Below are 21159 nucleotides of genomic sequence, written 5' to 3'. Positions count from 1 at the left end.
TGGTCTAACGTTTCTACCACTCGCTGGGAGCAGGGACAAATTCTTTCCTGGGGAGGAGTACCATTAAATCTGCCCCAGAGAACAGCAGATGGAATAGAATCGCAACGGGCCATAGAAAAGGCCCTTCTGATTTTTGGGCATTCCAAAATGTATAAATAGTTGGGGATTTCCCCTTCTTTAACCAGTAAGTGAAAGTGTATTGGTGAACATATTTTATTAGCAGCAGATAGAATATTGAAAGTATGAATGTCCAGGAGTCTCCCTTTAATGAGCCTAAATGCCTCGTCTTGTGACAGATGGCCAAATAAGTCAGGCTGGACTCCCAATGGTTTTATTTTTGTGCTCCAAAATTTGTCTGTAAAATAAAATATTTTTTATGTGCTTCCCCCCTAAAGATGAACTTACTTCTGAGTAGACATGCATAGGATTGGGCTGTCAATCTCCACATCCCCTTCTCCCACATCCCCTTCTTCCACATCCCCTTCTCCCTAGCTACTTTTTCTACACACTGTACAAATACTGTACAGGTGCACTTGTAGCGTGTAGCATGTAGTGTGGCACTACCTCGAGGAGAGGAAGCAGTGAATGGATTCCAAAAAATGGCTTACATGAGTTCCATGTAGTAAAGTTACTCTAAGCAACTGTGGGAGTAAGAACAAAAAGGAATTCTTACACGAGAGGGGTCCTTAGGTGCACATAGAAACAGCTACGTTTGCAAACAAGTGATTAAATATGGTTTAATTCAGGTATCAGAATACTCTGCACCTGTGTCTTTGGGAAGGTGTTTGGCATGCAATTGTATGTTCTCTGCTGCCCTGAGTACAGTACAGTACTCTCAGACTCTCCAGCTGTGCATTGCTGGAGAGGAGCTGCAAACGCTGGCTGGTGGAGGGCATGCTTGTGGGGGAAGGACGAGGAGGATCTCTGGCAAGGCTGGACAGCATTGTACACATGCAGAATTCCTTTTCACCTGCCCTTAGCATGTGAAAACAGGTGCAGATATATATCTCTGCCAGGATTAAGAGCCCAATCCTAGGTATGTCTACTCTGAAGTAAGTCTCATTCTAGTCAATGGAGCTTACTCCCAGGAAAGTGCCTAGGATTGCAGCCTAAGAGCCCAATCCTATGCATGTCTACTCAGAAGTCCACTTTAGTGAATGGGGCTTACTGTGGATAGGACAGCAGCCTTAGAGTCCAATCCTGTGCCTGTCTACTCAGAAGTAAGTTCCATTATAGTGAATGGGGCTTACTGTGGATAGGATGGCAGCCTCAGGGCCCAATCCTGTGCCTGTCTACTCAGAAGTCAGTCCCATTAGAGTCAATGGGGCTTCCTCCCAGGAAAGTGTGGAGAGGAATGCAGCCTCAGAGCCCTTCCTCTGCCTGTCTACTCAGGCTGCAAGGCTATGACACTTTCCCAGGAGTAAGCCTCATTGAACACAATGGAACTTACTTCTGAGTAGACATGCATAGGCTTGGGCTCTCAGGCTGCAAGGCTATGCACCCTTTCCCAGGAGCAAGCCCCATTGAGCACAATGAGACTTACTTCTGAGTAGATACACCTAGACTGCAGATTGGCAAGGGGGCTGCACCAGACAGCTTCCTTCCCCTCCTCCTCTGCCAAGCCAGTACCTGGGTGTTCCGTGTGTGCCGCAGCCGTCTCCCTGGCTGGCTGGCTGGCTGGCTGTCCGTCCGTCCTCCTCCACGTCACCTGGAATGCCTCCGAAGGGGAGGGGCCCCTGCAAAAAGTTGCTGGAACTCCATCCCCCTTCGTTCCATAAGAAAAAAAGCCCTGCTTAGAAGTAAATCCCACTATATTCAATGGTCTTACTCTCAGGTAAGTGTGGATAGGATTGCAGCCAGGCAGCCAAATCCTGAGCTGCCACTGCATCCAGTGTGTCCCCAAAATGGCTGCTGCTACAGGAACATTCCACCCTTTCCCATGAGTAAAGTGAGTAGTAAAGCAGAATTTATAGCTTCTGTGTTGGGCAGACAGGCCTGGATGCCTTTGAAAGGGAACGATTTCTTTACCCAATCTGTGCTTGGTCTGTGGAACTCCTTGCCACAGGATGTGGTGATGGCGTCTGGACTGCATGCCCTGAAAAGGGGACAGTGTCAATTTCGTTACCCATCTTGTGCTTAGTCTGTGGAACTCCTTACCACAGGATGTGGTGATGGCACCAGACCTGGTTGCCTTGAAAAGGGTACTGTCAATTTCTTTACCTAGTGCGTAATTAACCTGTGGAACACCTTGCCACAGGATGTGGTGATGGCGCCTGGCCTGGATGCCTTGAAAAGGGGACAGTGTCAATTTCTTTACCCAGTGTGTATTAGTCTGTGGAACTCATTGCCACAGCATAAGTGATGGCGCCTGGCCTTGTGCCTTGGAAAGGGCACAGTGTCTTCACCCAGTGCGTATTAGCCTGTGGAACTCCTTGCCACAGCATGAGGGATGGCGCCTGGCCTTGTGCCTTGGAAAGGGGAAAGTGTCAATTTCTTTACGCAGTGCATATTAGTTTGTGGAACTCCTTGCCACAGCATAAGTAATGGCGCCTGGCCTTTGTGCCTTGGAATGGACACAGTGTCAATTTCTTTACCTAGTGCGTAAGATAACCTGTGGAACTCCTTGCCATAGGATGTGGTTATGGCGCCTGGCCTTCATGCCTTGGAAAGGGGACAGTGTCTTTACCCAGTGCGTATTAGCCTGTGGAACTCCTTGCCACAGCATAAGTGATGGCGCCTGGCCTTCGTGCCTTGGAAAGGGGACAGTGTCAATTTCTTTACCCAGTGCGTATTAGTGTGTGGAACTTCTTGCCACAGCATGAGGAATGGCGCCTGGCCTTCATGCCTTGGAAAGGGGACAATGTCAATTTCTTTACCAAATGCGTATTAGTCTGTGGAACTCCCTGCCACAGCATGAGGGATGGTGCTTGGCCTTGTCCCTTGGAAAGGGGATGGTGTCAATTTCTTTACGCAGTGCAGATTAGTCTGTGGAACCCCCTGCCACATCATGAGGGATGGCGCTGGCCTTGTGCCTTGGAAAGGGGACAGGGCAGACCGATGGAGGGAAGTTCACCAGAGGGGACCAGCCATGAGGGGATTGTGCAGCCTCCTGGTCTTAGAGGCAGGCTGTCTGAACGCCGTGTGCTCCCTGAGGCGGGTGCTGGGCCAGTGTGGGATGCAGGAGTCCGGACCAGGAGGGCCTCGCCTGATCCAGAGGCATAGGCGAGCCACGGCAAAAAACTACATCTCCCAGCGTGCTCCGCTCCGGCCTAGGGACGCTCTATGAACTCCAACTCCGCTTCCCTGAGTTCAGCGAAGATAGCGCGTTGTGAGAGGTGGCCGGACGCCGGCCTGTGCAGGCAAAGAAATGTAGGAGGGTCTCCGCGTCGCTGAGCGGGCCCGGGGCGGGCCCGGCCATGAGTCGCTTCAGCAGCGGTGGCGGAGCGGCCCTTCCCTCCCTCCTGGACCTGTGAGTGGCCGCTTCTCTGAGAGGCCTCCCTCGACCCCCCGCCGGGCCAGGAGCAGAGCAGAGCAGGCGCCCCCCTCGCCCAGCACCCCTCACGCCCCCTTGTTTCCCTGGCCCCGGTCAAGCCTTCAGCTGAGCCAGCGAGCAGCAGAACAAGGGCGCCTCTGAGCATGAGCAGAGAGCCGCCTCGCATCCCTCCCTTATGCAGCTGTCAGTTTCTCAGCTGGTGATGGTTGGGGTTACCAGATACAGAGGGGGGCAGTGCCCGTGATATGTGTGTCATATGTATCTATATATAATAGGCACTCTGTCACTTTTTAGATTGAGAATCTGTCAGGGCCCACCGGAAGTGATGTCATGACTGGAAGTGATATCATCAAGCAGGAAAATCTGTAACAATCCTAGGCTGCAATCCTATGCAAACTTACCCAGGAGTTAGTCCCATTGACTATCATTGTTAAAAGAATATACATAATAGCTTGTCAAATGTGCAGGTCTGTAACATTTCCCCAAATGCAGTCACATCCCACGATAGCATCAAGTCTAATATATTAAAAATAAAATATTGAAATAAATGGGGACCCATCTGAAATTGGCTCGCAACCCACCTAGTAGGTCCCGACCCACAGTTTGAGAAACACTGCTCTAGTGTGCCCACTGAAACCAAGACAGTCAGCTGGTCATGCTCCGCTGGGTCCACGGAAACCAAGAAGTTGGCTGTGCCGCTTTCAACACAAGAACTCTTCTGGCTGACTGCCCTGATACATGGTTGTCTGCTTATGCCAGAAATAGGGGAACGGAAAAATGCTTGCAGAATTAACCAATGAGCGAAGAGCAATGTAATCAACCAGAGAATGCTATATAAAAATGTGACCCTCCTTTTGTCTAGCGGCTGCTCACTAACCACACTGGAAGAGATGCCCCATTTGCAGCTTTTTAAACCCTTCCATGTGGAGCTGCACCTGACAAAATTCCCTCTTCTATACAATGGATAAAGGTTGAGGCACTCTGATATAAATACTGAGGCTTTCAGTATATGTGTGTGTATGTTTTATATAGGCCAGTGTATCTCAAACTGTGGGCAGGGACCCACTAGGTGGGTCGTGAGCCAATTTCAGGTGGGTTCCCATTTCAGTATTTTATTTTTAATATATCAGACTTGTTGCTCCCATGGGATGTAATTGCATTTTGAGAAATGGTACAGATCTGTACGTTTAACAGGCTACTTACTATGTGTATACTTTTAACAAAGGTAGTCAGTGAGGCTTACTCCTGCATAAGTGTAGGTAGGATTGCAGCCTAGGATAGCCAAAAATTTTCCTGTTTGATGATGTCACTTCTGGTCATGACATCACTTCCGGTGGGTCCTGACAGATTCTCATTCTAAAAAGTGAGTCCCAGTGCTAAAAGTTTGAGAACCACTGTAATGGGCACTCTGTCCCCCTTTGTACCTGGTAACACTAGTTATTGCAGCTGTGCCTCTTAACAATGTTCTGACTTGCAACTGACATTGCAAGTTCTGACACTGGTAGGTGATGAATGTTCATGTTTATGTTGTAAAAACCTGGCTTCTCATTGTTAAGCTGCTGTTCAAAGTGCAAGGCTGGACGAGGCTGGTGTTTTTCTGTTCATCTGCCAGCTGTACCCCTTCTCCGTGTCTGCAGGAACCCCATCTGGGAATAAGAGGCAGGAGTAGGTGGCTTTTAGAATCAAGTAGGATTGACCCCAGGGACTTTTTTGGTTAGAAATTGTGCTTCTGTGTTTTGCTCCATAACAGTTCCAGTTATGGCTTTCGGGGCTCAGTTCTGTGTGTAACTTCTTGGGAGTCAATCTAATAGAATCTGATGGGGCTTACTTCTGAATAAATAGGACTGGGCTACCAGTGGGTCTTCATCTCTCACCCCCACTTATTTTTACACTTCTGCAGGATTCTAATTCCTAATTACATTTACTGAGAAGTGCATGGCATTACTGTAGTTTATAGTTTGTTGTTACAGTACAGTATGTACTGTATCATAACAAGAGACAATCTTTTCAAGTAACAATATCAGATCACTGCGTGGGAAACCTATTCTGGGAAAATTGCCCATCCCTGCCCCTTGCCACTGCTTTTTTCCCTCCAAGGGACTGAAAAAAGACTTTCAAACATTTATCTGAAACACTTATCTCCCTATATTTCCACAAGCTTGCAAACTTAAGCAGCTCAGCTCCTTGCAGAGCGGTTAGCAGCTATCTTGCAAACTGCAGGAGCTGATCTCTTTGCAGGATAATTAGCAGCTAAAGTATCTGATTTTTGGATAGCCTCCAGGCTTGAGGCAATTGGTTATCTGATGTTTCCATCACCCTTTGGCAAGCCACCAAAACTCAGGTCACAACCCTCCAGTGGATCCTGACCCACAGTTTGGGAATCACTGCCCTTGGTCATTGATTATATTAGCCTAGCAACCAGCATTGGGGTTTTTTGACTCATATATATTAATTAGTAGTGCTTTTGCTCATGATACATTAGACCCACAGTTTTCAAACTCTCAGGGAGAGAGCACCTGCAGGGCTCCCCAGGTCAGGGAAAGTGAAACCGAAGCAATTGCACCCTGCTGCGCTAAACCGGAAGTGGGGTATGATCACTCCGGTTTCACTTTCCCTGACCTAGGGAGCCCTGCAGGCGCTCGCAAAGGGCTCCCCGCACCCCTAGGATGCTGCTGCAGGGACTGGTGAGTGCATCCCAGTCCCTGCAGCCCCATCAGAAGAGAAAGTGGCGCAATCGCACCCCACTTCCGGTTTAGCGGTGTGGGGTGCAATCACTCCGCTTTCACTTTCTCTGACCTGGGGAGCCCTGCAGAAGGTTGCGCAGGTCTCCCCACATCCCTGGGAGGCTGCAGGAGGCTGTGGTAAGTACAGCCAAGTCCTTGTAGCCCCTTGAGCCGTGCGATCCTAGGGATCGCGCCACTGCCTCCTCCCTGCCTCTGCCACTTAAGGGGAAAGAGGCCAGGGCCCTCAGGCTGGGCCCTCAGGCGACGCCCCAGTCTGAAAACCACTGCATTAGACCTATAGTATTTATTCATTTAAAAGATTTATTCCCTGCCTTTCCTCAGCCAGAGCAGATGCTCAATTTTAGATTTTAAACACGTAAACAACCACCGCAATATAAACAACAGTAAATGAAAACAAAATAAGGTCATACAGAGGAATAGGAGGGATACAGATGACATTTCACACACACAGACTAAACAGAAATGTTTTGAATTTTGGCAAATGCTTGCCAAAAAGCCATGAGGGAGGGGATAGTTCTTAGTTCCCCAGGTAGGGAATTCCATAGTTGTGGCACCACTACAGAGAAGGCTTGCCTCCATGCTGCCATCTCTGTAACTTGGGATAAAGCTGGTACATAAAGGAAAGCCCCCTCAGATGACCTTAGAGATTGAAGTGGAATGTATGGAAGAAGGCAGTTGCTCAGATAACCAGGACCCAAACCATGAAGGGTTCTAAAGGTCAATACCAGTATCTTGAATTGGGGCTGGAAACAAATGGTAGCAATGGTATAGTAGCAAAGGTTGAGGGATTTAAGATATTGAAAGGAATTTTGGGTACTTTCCAAGTGAGTGGAAAAATACTGCAAAAATAGAGAAGTTAGCCTAACAACCAGAACAGGGAAGTAGCTCACCACAGACTGTCTTCTGACAAACAGCTTTTTTCAGTTAGAAGATAGCCTTCTCCAACCCACCCCTGATATCCCTTTTAAGTATTTATATTCTCTTTCAACCAAAGAGTGACTTTCCTGTATTGTGTGATGAAATGCTACTATATAAACTCATGTTCCTATCATTCTGGGAGACTCACCCAGCTGCCTTGTGCCTGGTGCTTGGGCTCTCTTCTTATGACTTTTATTGAGAAATGGGTAGCCGATCCAATGCTGCCCTGGCAGCCCACACACTGCCCTGGCAATGGCTGTAGCAAAAGTGCTGCTAGTGGGCAACGAGCCGTGCCAGGCCTCTGTGCCAGCGGGATGCCAAAGAGGAGTGCACAGTGGTAAGCATCCCAGCCAAGCAGTGGGGAGGTGTTTTGGGATGAGAGGAAGGCAAGGGAAGGTGGAGAAGGCACGGAACAGGGTGGGGTAGGGCACGCCAGAGGGCAGTTCAGGCCTGGGACGGGAAAGGGGATGGCAGCAAAAGCTTCCGCTGCATCCTGTCACCCCTCCTGAGCCTTGAAGGTGCAGCTCCACAATTGGTGCAGCTCTGAGTATTTATTTATTTATACAGGTATTTATATACTGCCTTTCTTTGGTCATCAGATTTCTCCTCAGACTTTAATCCAAGGTGGTTTACATAGGCAGGCTGTTCTAAACCCCCGTAGGGATTTTTACATAGTCTTTCATAGAACTCCTCTTTCCAGCTGGATTCCTTCCCGGTCTGGTCTCTCTCTGGCCCTTCACCTCCCACGCTCCACTTGACGGCAACTCCTCTCTGCCACCGAGGGTCCGCTCATCAGTATATCAGCGTGTCGTCAGTTCTTGGGTACTTCCGGTTGTTTCGAACTGGCAGATCTTCAGGCATGCAAGGCAGCAGCTCTGCCAACTGAGCCAGACCTCCTGCCCCTAAAATTGATGAGTAGACCCATCAAGGTTGCCGGATTTTTACATGGGTAAGGGAACCAATATTCCCTTATGCCGAGGAGACTTCTGGCTGTTTCTCTGGCCTCTCAGGATACAGTGGTGGCTGTCTCTGCACCACTGTACCACATGGTGCCAGGGCAGCATAGGACTGGGCCCACAGTCTCTTGTGGAGGGTGCTGCAAAACAAGTGTGAGTTCTTTTTCTTCCATACATACTTTCTTGTGACCGTATGTCACTAGGAAACTTGTCTGCTGCTTGTGATCTTTCCAATAGGAAGTCTGTGATAAGTGTCCAACCCAGTGTTTCCTGGAGCACAGCTTGACTATCACTGGTCTACAGAATTATTTCATGTAACCCATTCAGAACGCATTTTAAACATTTTTTTAATTAGAACAGATTTGAAGTCATTTCAATCCATGATGGATTGATTTTGCTGGGGAGACCCACTGGGTCCCCTGTCTTTCTATATACTGAAAAAGCCTCATTTTTTGTGCTAGGTGGGAAATGATACATCCCTGCCTGTTACTTACAATCTAAGAACTTGTGCTTGTGTAATTGACCCTACAAATGGTGCTATCTTATGAGTACTTTCTATTGTTCCTTCTCTCCCCCCCCCCAAGATGTCTTCAATGCATAACAAGGAACATTTCCAGATATGCTGCTGATCTTAAGCCTCTGCCTCCCAACATCAAAGATAAGCTGATTAAATCTCTGAGCGTTCACGGATGGATAACTGATTCAAATATTAGTACGGTAAGATCCTGTGGAGACATTCTTTTGCTATGCTCCCACTATAGTGATTTAAAATGGGACATACATTATTCTTTCCTGCCATCTAACCTCAAGCTTCAACTAAGCTTCAACTAAGGCAACTTGTAAAATCTGTGTGTAAGCCCTGGGGGGAGATACCTACTGGCCCAAAGGTAGCTAGACAGTTTTGGCATCCTTCAGTCTCAGAAGACTATGGTATCGCGCTCTGAATAGTGATTCTGGAACAGAGTGTCCTCTCCAGAGTGCGAAGCCTGGTAAAGTAGATATGGAGGATAGACTGTTTCCCATGCAGCAAGTCCCCCCTCTCCACATCGCTGAAATGGTCCAATGGAAAGGCAGAGGCCAATATGGTTGGTTCCAGCGGCATCGCAGGTGTTGCCTCGAGGTTGACTTCTGAAGCCTTTTCTATAACTAGATGTAGCCACAAGGCAGTGGAGGTTTGGGATCAGAGTTTTCCTTCTCTCAGTTGAGCTGCCTTCCCAGGCTGATGAGTCCCATCTACCCAGTGGCTTTTTAGTCACCTCTTATGACAAGTACAGCCAAACTGAGGGCCTATTCTTATCCCCAGCCCCCAGGGGAAGCTAGACACCAAAGCTTTTAAAAAGACTGTGAGATCTGGCTGTCTTAATCTGGAAGACAACAGCTTCTGTTATCTGTTAATCTGTTGTCTGTTGTCTGTCTGTTGTCTGTTGCTTCTATTGTCTGTTGCTTCTGTTAATCCGGAAGACAACTGCTTCTGCTTCTGTTGAACAAAGGGGAACGACTTAGTTAATGTTTCAAGATGCTAACAATGATGTTGCCAGTGTTTATCTGCATTATACAGATTATGTGCTCTCAGCTTGGGGATGCTTTAATGAAGTAGTTGTCAAAACCCTGCCTTCTCTAAGAAGCTTTCATTGGAGTCAGTTCAGAGTTACATACCTTCTAGATCAGGGGTAAACATAAGGCCCATAGGCCGAATCTGGCCCACCACCCAAAGTATTCTGGCACTCAGTCTCCAGACCATAACACAGCAACAGGTGGCACTTTTCCCCAGGAAGTGGCAGTGGCACTGGGACTCTGCGAGCCTGGGCAGGAGGCTCTGCTATTGGCTGTCTGGTATTCAGCAAATTGAATAGGAAGCTTTGCCACTCGTGCCTGCAATGGAGTACAACACGAGCACCATGCTAGGTGATGTGTGGTGAGCGGTGTGTGCTGGGGGAGGTGGCCTTGTGGGCTGTTGGGTGTGGTCCTGCTGTAGACTGAAAAAACCGGTATTTTGGCAAGCTGGATTGCTGCGTGGCACCCAATCTCCACCCATTTATCATCACTGTTCCCTTTAACATGAAGCCAATATCGATGTGGAGCTCAGTAACTCAGATGACATGATGATGTCATCAATGAATGTCTAGAACAGGGGTGCTCACACTTTTTTGGCTCGAGAGCTACTTTGAAACCCAGCAAGGCCTGGAGATCTACCAGAGTTTTTTTTACAATGTTCGCGCCATCATAACATATAACATTTATGTGTACAATGTATGTTGGTGTACCTTGAGCCCCACTGAGTATAACAGGACTTATACAGGAGTCTAACAGGAGTGACATGCCTAGGATTAGGCTGTGAGGCTGCAATCCTAGCCACACTTACCTGGGAGTAAGCCCCATTGAGTACAATGGGCCTTACTCCCGGCGTTTCCTCCCAGAGGCACCTGAAGGGGGGGTCGGCACTCCACGATCTACTCATTTTGCCTCGCGATCTACCGGTAGATCGCGATCCACCTATTGAGCACCCCTGGTCTAGAAGTTACGCCACAGCACAGTGGCCTGCCATCCACTTACAGACATGGCCTCTGGCCGCTGTGCCAAACAATGTTGCCAACCCTTGTTCTGGAGCATCAAAGGTACATTTCTCTCTCCACCCGCCTAATGGGTACATATAATGTATGTAATGTACCTCATGACTTCAGTCATTAACACCATTGTTTCTTTTTCGTCAGCAAATTGTGTTTATCTTGGTTTTCAGCAGCTAGGGGAATTTTAAAGTTCTTAAGATGATTTGTCTTCCATATTCAGACGTATTAGTAATAGCAAAGCTATTAAAATTGTCAAGCATAAATAAATCCTCAAAATGGCTGACTGGCTGTCCAAGGCAATGGCATAATTAACTACTCATAACTCCAGAATGGTATATGGTGGTTCCTTAAAACCTTGGAACTGGTGCTAGATTTTGCAGCAATAAATACATCCTTTGAAATAAAAAACAGCTCCTAAGAAGGTTCAAATTCGACACTTGCAAGTACTTCACTGGGTATATCGAGAATGAAAGTTGAGGTAACCTACCGGCATAAAATGTGTATTTTTATGTGTATTTCTGTGTATATTTTGTCTATTTTCAAATGTAGGAGCCAGCTTGGAACTCAGTCTGTGGTTCAGAGCTGAGATTCCATTGTTGATGGCTTACTGGAGTGAAAATGCATGTTGGGGGTTGAAGCAGTCTTCCAGGCAGAGATCAGGTGACATCATTACAACTGAGGATAAGACCCCAAGCAGAGAGAAGTCTCTCAGCAGCTCAAGAACCTCACTCAGTTTGCTTTTTGGAGTAGAGGCCCTTGGGGGGATGCAAGTGTAGCTAGTGGTTCCATCATCATAGGGACAAAAAGCAATATTCAGTGAGAAACTGTGAGGATTTTATTTTTATTTTAGTCTGTCTTCTCTCTGTGTTATAAGCTTATTACAAAGTCATTCCAAAAACTGGCTAGCTCTGAGTTAAGCTATTTCTGCCCAATATTGCATATATGCAATAGGGATCAAACATGTACACATGTGGGCTGGGCAGAAATGGGTTAAACCAGGCTTGTGTGGGATTCAGAAGCGTCTCAGCGCCATCTGTTGGCCATTTGTATGATTGTTGGACTGTCATTCTTGACTTTGCTCCAATATTCTTTATCCTTTTTTACAAATTCAGTTTTTCTGGTTCCTCTTCTTGTTCAATTGTTTCTGTTATATCTTTTTTTTCTTTTTGTCAGCATTTTAATCAGCTCTTTGCATATTATCCTGAGTATGCCTTGTTAAGGGAAAAATCAGTGATTGTCACATCTCCTCGCTCTGTAGGCGCTACTGTGAGAGTGATTTTGATAGAGACCCCTGAGGTCCAGTATTGTTCTAGGATAGGAGTTTTGCCCGGGGAGCTCCTCTAGCTAGTCTTTTTTAGGTTGGTGTCAGTGGATTCAGACTATCAAGGCTTTTCCCTGGTAAGCTGCATGTCCAAACAAGGGAAGAGAGGGGAATGGGAAGGAAGTGACTGTTAAGCCCTAGGTATACTGCCCTAGATCCAGTGTGTGGTCACTGGCAGCCACTCTGTGGACCCTGAAGCATACATTTTTGAAATTACAAATTATGACTTAAGTCTTAGAACAAGCTGGCAATTTGTGGGCTTGCTGGCTCCTTATTATTGTTCCTCCTTTGTGTGCCCCAGAAGAAGAAGAAGAGAGAGAGCCTTTGTTTTCTGTTTGTGGAGGCAGAATTTAAAGCCCAAAAATAAAAGTCATGACAAAATAGATTTATTTAAAGTAACATTGCTGAGAAAGAGCCCTGCTAACCAAACAAAGAGATGGTCAACAGAGATGGGCAGCCCAATTCTGAGCTCACATGGTACGCGGCTCAGCGGCATCAAAAATGGCTGCCGCTGCATCCTGCATGCCAACAGCAGCCAAAGACAGCACTTTGCGAAAAGGGAACTTTCGTCCCCTTCTCCCAGATAAGGGAAGTAGCCCTGTAATGGATCGGCAGTGAGGGAAAAGTGTTTGTGTCAGGCGCTGAGCCCTACACGAACACTCTGGATCCAGTGGAGCTGAGCTCCACCAGACCCATCTCCCTCCCTCCCCTCTCCCTGCCCCCAGCATGCCTCCTCCCTGCCTCCTCCTTCCCCGGAACACCTACTCCCCACCTCCCCCGCCCCCGCTTTCCCGGAACGCCTACTCCCCACCTCCCCCCGCCCCCGCTTTCCTCTCTGCGGCTCGGCGGTCCATGCGACCACCAAGTGGTGGAGGCCGGGCACCTGCCCGGCACTAGCCCAGCACCGGCCAGCGCTGCGCTAGCACGGGTGCTCACCTGGCAGTACGCCTTGCAAATGTGCCTTACGGCATGTTTGTGACACTGCGCACCAGCAGAAAGCCAGTGCATCGAGCCTAGGACTGGGCTCTGAGGCAGTCACAAGAAATATATCATGTTATATAGACAAGTTGCTTCTTTGTATAGGAAAGTACTGTTATGTTCTAGTTTTTGCACAACTAGCAGGAGGAAGTTACTGGTTTCTGTTACCTTTGTTACAGGAAAAATAGTCTTTCACTTCTATGCTGAGACTTCTTATGGAAAGCCCCCAAAAGCACAAACGTTTTGCAACACATGCACCAAGGCTTTTGTTCCTCTTACCATATATAACTTAGGCTAAACACGGTATTCTTTATACTATAAGAGCTAATGCCAAGCTTGATTAAATGAGGCTGCTTGCAGTCACTGGTTCAATTATTCAATTAAACTCAAAGCCCATCTTTTGCTCTTATAAGTTTCAAAAAGTTCATGATATTCGAACTCGGGGAACTGTATTTATTTTAATTGTAACTCTTTAAAACAAACTAGTTTCAAACAGTGGTTACAGATCCTTGTATTTTAATGCACTAAAGTTAAAGTAAACCACCATCAAGGCACAATAAGCAGGCTTCACTCTGAGTTCAAGAACACTCCATGAGAGTCTTTATTCAAAGACTGGCATCAGTTCAGTGGAGAACAGAAGCCGCAGACAGGGTATGTCTTGTCTGAATTCTCCTCCCAAAATGTCAGAAAGATATTTTATGCTTGTATTCAATGTCACATTGTACAAATATGCAAGCACACAAATTAATAGCTAGCTATTGGTTATTTAAAATGTTTTCATCTTACTTTTCCATGCCTCAAAACAGCATACAACATAATGTAAAATTACTAAAAACTGTGTAAAATACAATGTAATAACAAGTACTAACAGCAATACAATAGGAGCGGATTGATAATAAATAAAAAACGTAAAAATAGCATTTGGTAAAACAAACTCATAAACAGTTACTAAAATGGATCACCTGCAGAAATCATCCCTCCTCAAAGGTTAAGCAAAACAGATGTGTTTTTAAACCCCACCAGAAGCCACATAAAAAGGGGGCTCACCTGAGACCTTCTGATAGCTATTTCCATAGATATGGTTCTGTAACAGAGAAGGGCCTGCACCTTGTTGCCACCATCTTAAATGGTGGGTGCTGTCCTAAGCAGGGCCCTATTTGATTAATCGTAGGTGTTGGGCAGGATTATCTGAAAGAAGACAGTCCTTCAGATATCCTGGTCCCATGACACATAGGGTTTTGACAGTAATCACCAACATCTTGAATTATGCTTAGAACTGAATGAGCAACCAGCGCAGCACCGAATCAATGGCATGGCAGAATCAGACTGCCAAGCCCTGGTGACCACATGGGTTGCTGCATTCTGCACAACTGTACCTTCTGGACCATCTTCAAGGGCAGCCCCACATAGACTGTGTTACAGTAGTCTAGATGAGATGTCCCTTAGGGAGTGGACCATCTTAGCCAGATCTGACTATATCAGGTACAGTTGCAACCAGTGCACCAGCCGAAGTTGGGCAAAGGCCGCTCTGGCCACAGCCAATATCCAACAACATATGCAGATCCAGGAGGACTCCCACGCTGCACACCTGCTCTTTCAGAGGGGAGTGCAACCCCATCCAGAGCAAGTTGAGAATCTAATACTTGCATCACAGTCTTCTTGATCAGGGATACCTCTGTCTGGATTTAATTTCAGTTTATTACCCTCATGCAGGCTTCAATTGGTTCCAGACAGAGCTCCAAAATCTTTGCTGCCACCACTGCCATTGAGTAGGTGTTAAGTTGTGCTCTATACCGTGTTTGGTCAGATTCATAGCATGTCTTCCTCCACCATGCCTCTAGATCAGGGGTCTCCAAACTTTTTGGCTGAAGGGCCGCATCGAATATCTGGCACAGTGTCGCGGGCCAGAAAAAAAATGAAATATAAAATTTAAATAAATACATTAGAGATGGAACTTAGATGAATGACTGAAATGAATGAATGGGCTCAAATGTCCAGGATTTCTCCAAGCACCAACACAGCCCGAGAAATAAAGCGCACACACTTAAATGGACCCCCATTCCCCCACCCCACTAGCACAGCTCTGGTTGTGTTTGGTCAACTGGGCCAGAGGCTCTCAGGGGATCAGAGACTGGCCGCGGGCCGGATAGAGGCCCTCTGCGGGCCGCATCTGGCTCCCGGGCCGGGGTTTGGAGACCCCTGCTCTAGATGTCTGCCATGTCATTTCAACATCTTTATCTCTTCAAGGAGCCAACTGGACTCTGCAACTTGGCCAGGGTCACATGGGAGTGATTTGATCCACCACTCTAATGACTTCCCCATTCTGGAGGGTAAACAGAGCAGTGGGTGTATCGCCTTTGGGGGTAAACCATACTGCTTCCCCCCTGTGAAGTCATCACCAGCAGTCTACATCTCACCTAGAAATAAGTGGTTTCTTCATTATTGTGGACAAAAAAAAAAATGAATCTAAAAGGTCCATGAAAGTCTGTTTGACTGCAGAAAGTTAGACACAGGAAGCAAGATTCATAAATCTCTTAATTGTCCGGAGCACTTAACAATACAGGGGCAGCCCAAATCTCAAAACGACCAGCTACTCAAATATTTATTACAGTTTCATATATATGTTTTCAATCATTGACAGAGATGAGGATCAGATGGCTACTGCTTTGCCCAAAGATTCTTAAGCAATCGTCATATACATAAAACATATGTATATATAATAACATTCATACTATAAACTATATATAAACTATAGTTATAAACACTGTATACACATTATAGTTCAGGATCCAGGTACACATTGAAGCAATAATTGCACCTAGATTGTACACTCAATTATACACCCATTATATTCTCAGTACATTAAGAGTACATAATAATCATTTCTTGTAATGTTTCCTTAATCATTAATAGCGTGTTTTCCCATCACTTCAGCTACTTATGCCATCTAGTTATTATGCCATTAGTTTTGTTTCTCATTTGCCTACTTCCATTAATTAATTTGGCTTTTTGAATCCATCACCATGTCAAAAGAGAAACCTTAATCTCCTACAGCACCCACCCTCTGCTCAGAAGTGAAAATCAAGTCCAGTGTGTCCCCAGCCATGTGTATTGGAGCCACAACTAGCTGAGACAGGCCCATGGTTTCAAAGCAGCCATGAAATCCTGAGTTGGACCTGCACTTGGGACCTTGGCATGGACTTTGAAATCCTCCAGCACAATGGCACTTTCACGCCACCAGCAGGATCGCCCCTGCCAGCCCAGGCAGGGAGCCTGCTGAGCATCGAGGTGATCAGTGCACCAACAGAATCCCTGTCCTGTCTCACCCATTCAGCACCATGCTTAGGCACTCAGCTTCTTCATACTGCTGGACAGAGCACCCCAGTAGAACAGTGCAACACCACCTCTGACCCAGGAGTCATTGCAGGTGCACACAGAGAACACAGGTGCACAGAGGTGCAGTGGTGGGCACAGCTGGGTGAAATTAACCCCACCCACCTCATCTTACCAGGTCTCTGTGACATAGGCTGGGTCAGGTCCTTCCTCCATGATTAAATCCTGGATCAGGCTGGTCTTATTATTCACTGACTTGGCATTGAGAAACAGCAGCTTCAGGTGCATGCAGCAGCTGCTAGGGCCCACCGAGGGAAAAGGAAAGGCCAGAAAGAGGGACCATCTGTCTTTGACCAACTCCTTTTCTGGCCGGTATTTTCTGGTAAACAGAAATCTTGTTTACCAGTCACAAGAACAGGGCTGATACCAATGGAATATATTTGTGGTAGTCAACTTCCCTATTCCTGTGGTTAGGCCAATGTCAATGTTTCTAGGTGTTTTCCTACTCTCTCTCAGTCACCTTGCTCCACTTCCCATCTGCTCATTTTGCTGTCACGAGCCTATAATATCAAGGTTAAGATTTAATCAAATGCTAATAAGGCCAAAGCGTTCTTGTTTTGCTAAAGGTTGAAATATACCAGCTTGTAAAGCTTTATACTTCTACACCAGTGTTTCTCAAACTATGGGTTGACACCCACAACGTGGGTTGCGAGCCAATTTCAGGTGGGTCCCCATTCAGTTAAATTTGTATTTTATTTTTATTAGGCTTGATGGTATGTGACTACATTTGGGGAAAAGTTACAGATCTGTACTTTTAATAGGCTACTATGTATATGCTTTTAACAATAATAGTCAGTGAGGCTTCCTCTGGGGTCAGTGTGGATAGGATTGCAGCCTTTTGGATGTTTGGAGAATTGTTTTTAAAAAGATCAGCAACTGCTTGGGCAGGTTAGGAGGTTTCTTCTCCTATTTAAAAAAATTTAAATAATTTTTTTAAAAAATTTATTTAATTAATTTGATTTGATTCTGTCGAATGGGTGGTGTTAAATATTTTCCTTCTTGATGATGTCACGTGCAGCCAAGACATCACTTCCAAGTTAATGATGTCACTTCTGGTGAGTCCCGACAGATTGTCTTTCTAAAAAGTGCGTCCCAGTGACAAAAACTTTGAGAACCACTATTCTACAGCACACTGAACAGAGGATACTCTGTTCAGAAGCCAGATTTCCAAACACAACCTTGAAAGTAGATAGGCATCTAGCCTTGTAGTCTGTTTGGGTACTTTGAGTAACAACTCCTCCCAAATGTCAGAATGTTACTGTAAGGTTTTGTATCAATGTCAGGTACTTAATGAGGCCAAATAATTTCCAACTTCAATCTATGACTCAACCCAAGTGTGTTCTGCTGAAAAAATATTTCATTCTCAGGTGTCTAAGAGGGGACTTATGACAGATCCTGAAAGCCGTCTGTGATTTGGAGTAGTGCTTGTGCTACATCATGTAACGTTGGACTGCTTGGTTTATAGATTCTGCACCCTGGAGTGGAGGCCCTGGACCTTCGGGATTGCAACATTTCAGACAGTGCCCTGCACCAACTTTGTCACTGCAAGCAGCTTAAAAAAATTAACTTAAGTGTTTGGAAGGAAAACAGACCAACCATCACTTCTGAAGGTATGTTATATAACTGTCTGAGAGTGACTTCAAAGGTCACTGGGATAGACATTATATTCCATTTTTGTTTTTTATTCTTCAAGATTTTTTTCTTGAATTGTTCTTAGTAAATAAAAGAATTGCACAGAGGACAAGTGTTTTCCTGTATGGATGTTCTGGAGCTTGTACGCTTCTCCTTTTCTTTTTTTTAAAAATGGTTTCAAGCTTTTGCTTATGACATAAGAAACTGTTTTATGCTGCATCAGCCCACTGGGCCATCTAGCCCGGTATTGTCTGCCCTGAATGGCAGCAGGTCTCCAGGGTCTCTGACAGAGAGAAGTTTTTCCCAGCCCTGCTTCCTGAGATGTTTGAATTGGAGGAGGTGCCAGGGATTGACTAAGGAACCTTCTGTATTCAAAGGTGGACTCTACCAATGAGCTAACATCCTTCCCCATAGAGTTACTTTTAATTATTTAATCAGTTGGTGATGGCATCTGGCCTAGATGCTTTTAAAAGGGGTTTGGACAAATTTCTGGAGGAAAAATCCATTATGGGTTACAAGACATGATGTGTATGTGGAACCTCCTGATTTTAGAAATGGGCTATGTCAGAATGCCAATGCAAGGGAGGACACCAGGATGTAGGTCTCTTGTTATCTGGTTTGCTCCCTGGGGCATTTGGTGGGCCACTGTGGGATACAGGAAGTTGGACCAGATGGGCCTATGGTCTGAACCAGTGGGGCTGTTGTTATTTTCTTATGTTCAGTTAATAGTTTGTTAAAAACGTTTTGTATTAGAAGTGATGTACTAGAAGCACATATTCAAAATTCTGGATCTATTGTGATATCCTTCCCTCCAATTTCCCTGTTCTTAATGTAATAGGCCCTGAAAGCATTCGCAGACATTCTGAGCCTTCCTCTGGCCTTGTCCATCCCATCCCCTTTCTTATACTCTTTGCATTACACTTGGGGCACTCTCCTAACCTGCACTGGAACATGCAGGCCTACTGACCTGCGCTATATCCAGCGCGGGTTTGGTGCAGTCTGGGGCGCAACTCGGAGTAAGAGGATTTCCTTCCCCTTACCCCGAGCAATGCCCCAGACTGCCCTATAGGGCTACTTGGATCTGCACCCACGGTTTTGTGGCACAAATCCGAGCAGCCCAAATAACGCCGCTTGGGCTAGGGATGGTGTTGGGATCCCCAATCCGCTCTGGGACCCAATCTGCTCTTTGGCCGCCCCTCCAACCAGAAACACCCCCTTCCTGCCTTCATTCCTCCTTTCCACCACCCCCTCCTACCCCCTGTGCTGACCTGCCATGACTCACACAAACCTACCTCCTCCAGGAGCAGGGCTGGTTCCACAGGGCAAGTTCATGACTGTGCGCTGGCCTATCCTCCTCCCAAGTCATCACAAATGTGCTTTACAGCATGTTTGCAATAGCTGGGAGCTGGCACAAGGGACTTGTGCTGACTTTGGGGGTGGTGGTGGGGGTGGTGGTTAGGATTGTGCTGTTGATTACTAGTATCTCTTTTTGTTTTGTGATGCCCTGTTCATTTCTCTTGCTGTTCTTGCTGGGTCGGTAATACTGTGAGAGAGAGAAAAAGAACCCCAAGATTTAAAGTGTATAGACCAGCCCAGGCCCTGATCTAGGCCTGGTCATAGCTAAAGCATTCCTTGACCAAAGTCAAGGCCTGTGCTTTGTTGCTTATGCTAGAAAATATGCCCTTTAGGTGCTCTGTGTCGAAAGCAGACAGAAGGCAAGGTGTTGCCGACTTAGCTTAACCACAAAAGGTTCATCTAAACTGTATCTAGCTTGTTTTGACGAGCAGGTGGTCGGAAAGGGCAAAGAGATATTATGCAGGCCAGCTTAGCTGAAGATTATCTATAGGGGACTTTCCATAGAAATATATTTAGTAAAGATATGCTAAAGTGACCTTTTGTAACCTACTTGTGGCAGGGAAAGCCCCTCGTGTGTTATGCTGTTTGCCAATCAAGGATGTATCCAAGGCTCTGCAATTTGCATTCTGCCAATCAGAAGTCCAGCCAATGCTTTACAATGAAGATTTGTTTTGTATATCAACTCAGAGCCCGGAAAGAATCGGGGTCACAGACTTTGGAAATTATTCCTCTGTGACTATCAGCTGGCTGAAAGAAAGAAAGCTTGTTTTCCTTGAAATCCTCCTGGTGTCCAGTTTCATCCTTGCCTGTAACCTGCAACATTTCTTCCTACATCCACAGGCTGCTCAGATCTCATTTTGCTTCCCTTACCTCTGCTAGAATTGTTCCCATCATTCAAGCCTAGACTCAGTCCTTCATAATGACAGAGCGTGTTACTTACTGAATTCAGATTATCGGAGGAGACTGCACTTGAGATTTGGATGGAGTGGAATTTGGTCTGCAATTTGACTGCTTGCCCAGTGGGTGATCAAGCCATTGCTAGTGCCTTGTTCTTTAGCAAAGTAGTGCAGAGACTGCAAAAGGACTTAAGTCAAAAGCATTTTATTTCTTAAACAGGATAATCGCGGATGTTATGATGTTATGTTGCTAGCTAGAGGAAGAGGTGGGAGAATGGCAGTTCAGTCACTACCTCAAAGCTAGTCCTGTTGATCTTTGTCCAAGTGAACATTTAGATTTGTGGGAGAAATCTGACTTCTTTGTTTAATGTAAGTTTCGGTTACTGAGCTGAAATTTGGTGTTAGTAAAGAACTGTGGGGCTCAGCAAGCATCTGGTTCTCAAGGTCAGGCTGCATGGAAAGGGCCTACTTGTAAGATTAGAGGCAGCAAAAATTGCTTATCTGTGTATTCTGCTTTCTTAATTTGTGAATCCAATCTTTATTCTAATCCAATTTTTCTTCTAATATGTATTCGTGCACGTATTTTTATGTTATTATCTTTTGTTAGTATAACCATTATCCTTTATTATAGCAGCTGAATTATCTCTTCCCATTCCCAATTACGAATGATTGATGATTTCCTGTTGCTACACACAGGTCACAGGAATTGGATTTGTGTGGCAATGGACTTTTTTGTAATCATTTTATCTAATTGTTCTATATCTGGTAAAGAGCCTGTGGTATATCTCTGACTGGCCTTATCCCTCAAAGCTGATGCATATAAAAATCATGTATTCTGTGTGTATGTCAGGCGTCCTATCCACCTAAATGCTCAGAAAACAGCCACATTTCTATCTCTAGCCAAG

The 21159-nt window shown here is 45.9% G+C and overlaps 1 protein-coding gene across 2 annotated transcripts in view; it reads left to right on the top strand.

Annotated features, from left to right (window-relative positions):
• The first annotated feature begins 3293 nt into the window (after positions 1-3293).
• Positions 3294-21159, top strand: part of AMN1 (antagonist of mitotic exit network 1 homolog) — a 30354-nt gene continuing 12488 nt past the window's right edge. The window contains exons 1-3 of one of the 2 annotated variants that reach the window (XM_066633998.1): positions 3294-3469; positions 8696-8828; positions 17836-17980. In XM_066633998.1, the coding sequence (XP_066490095.1) occupies positions 3417-3469; positions 8696-8828; positions 17836-17980 (331 nt within the window). In that variant the 5' untranslated portion in view covers positions 3294-3416. The remainder of the gene's footprint in view (positions 3470-8695; positions 8829-17835; positions 17981-21159) is intronic. The other variant, XM_066633999.1, reaches the window with a different exon arrangement.

Source organism: Tiliqua scincoides, chromosome 7, assembly GCF_035046505.1.
Source record: "Tiliqua scincoides isolate rTilSci1 chromosome 7, rTilSci1.hap2, whole genome shotgun sequence".
NCBI lineage: Eukaryota > Metazoa > Chordata > Lepidosauria > Squamata > Scincidae > Tiliqua > Tiliqua scincoides.
Note: the sequence above shows the minus strand (reverse complement) of the source record. Positions and strands in the feature narration are given on the sequence as shown.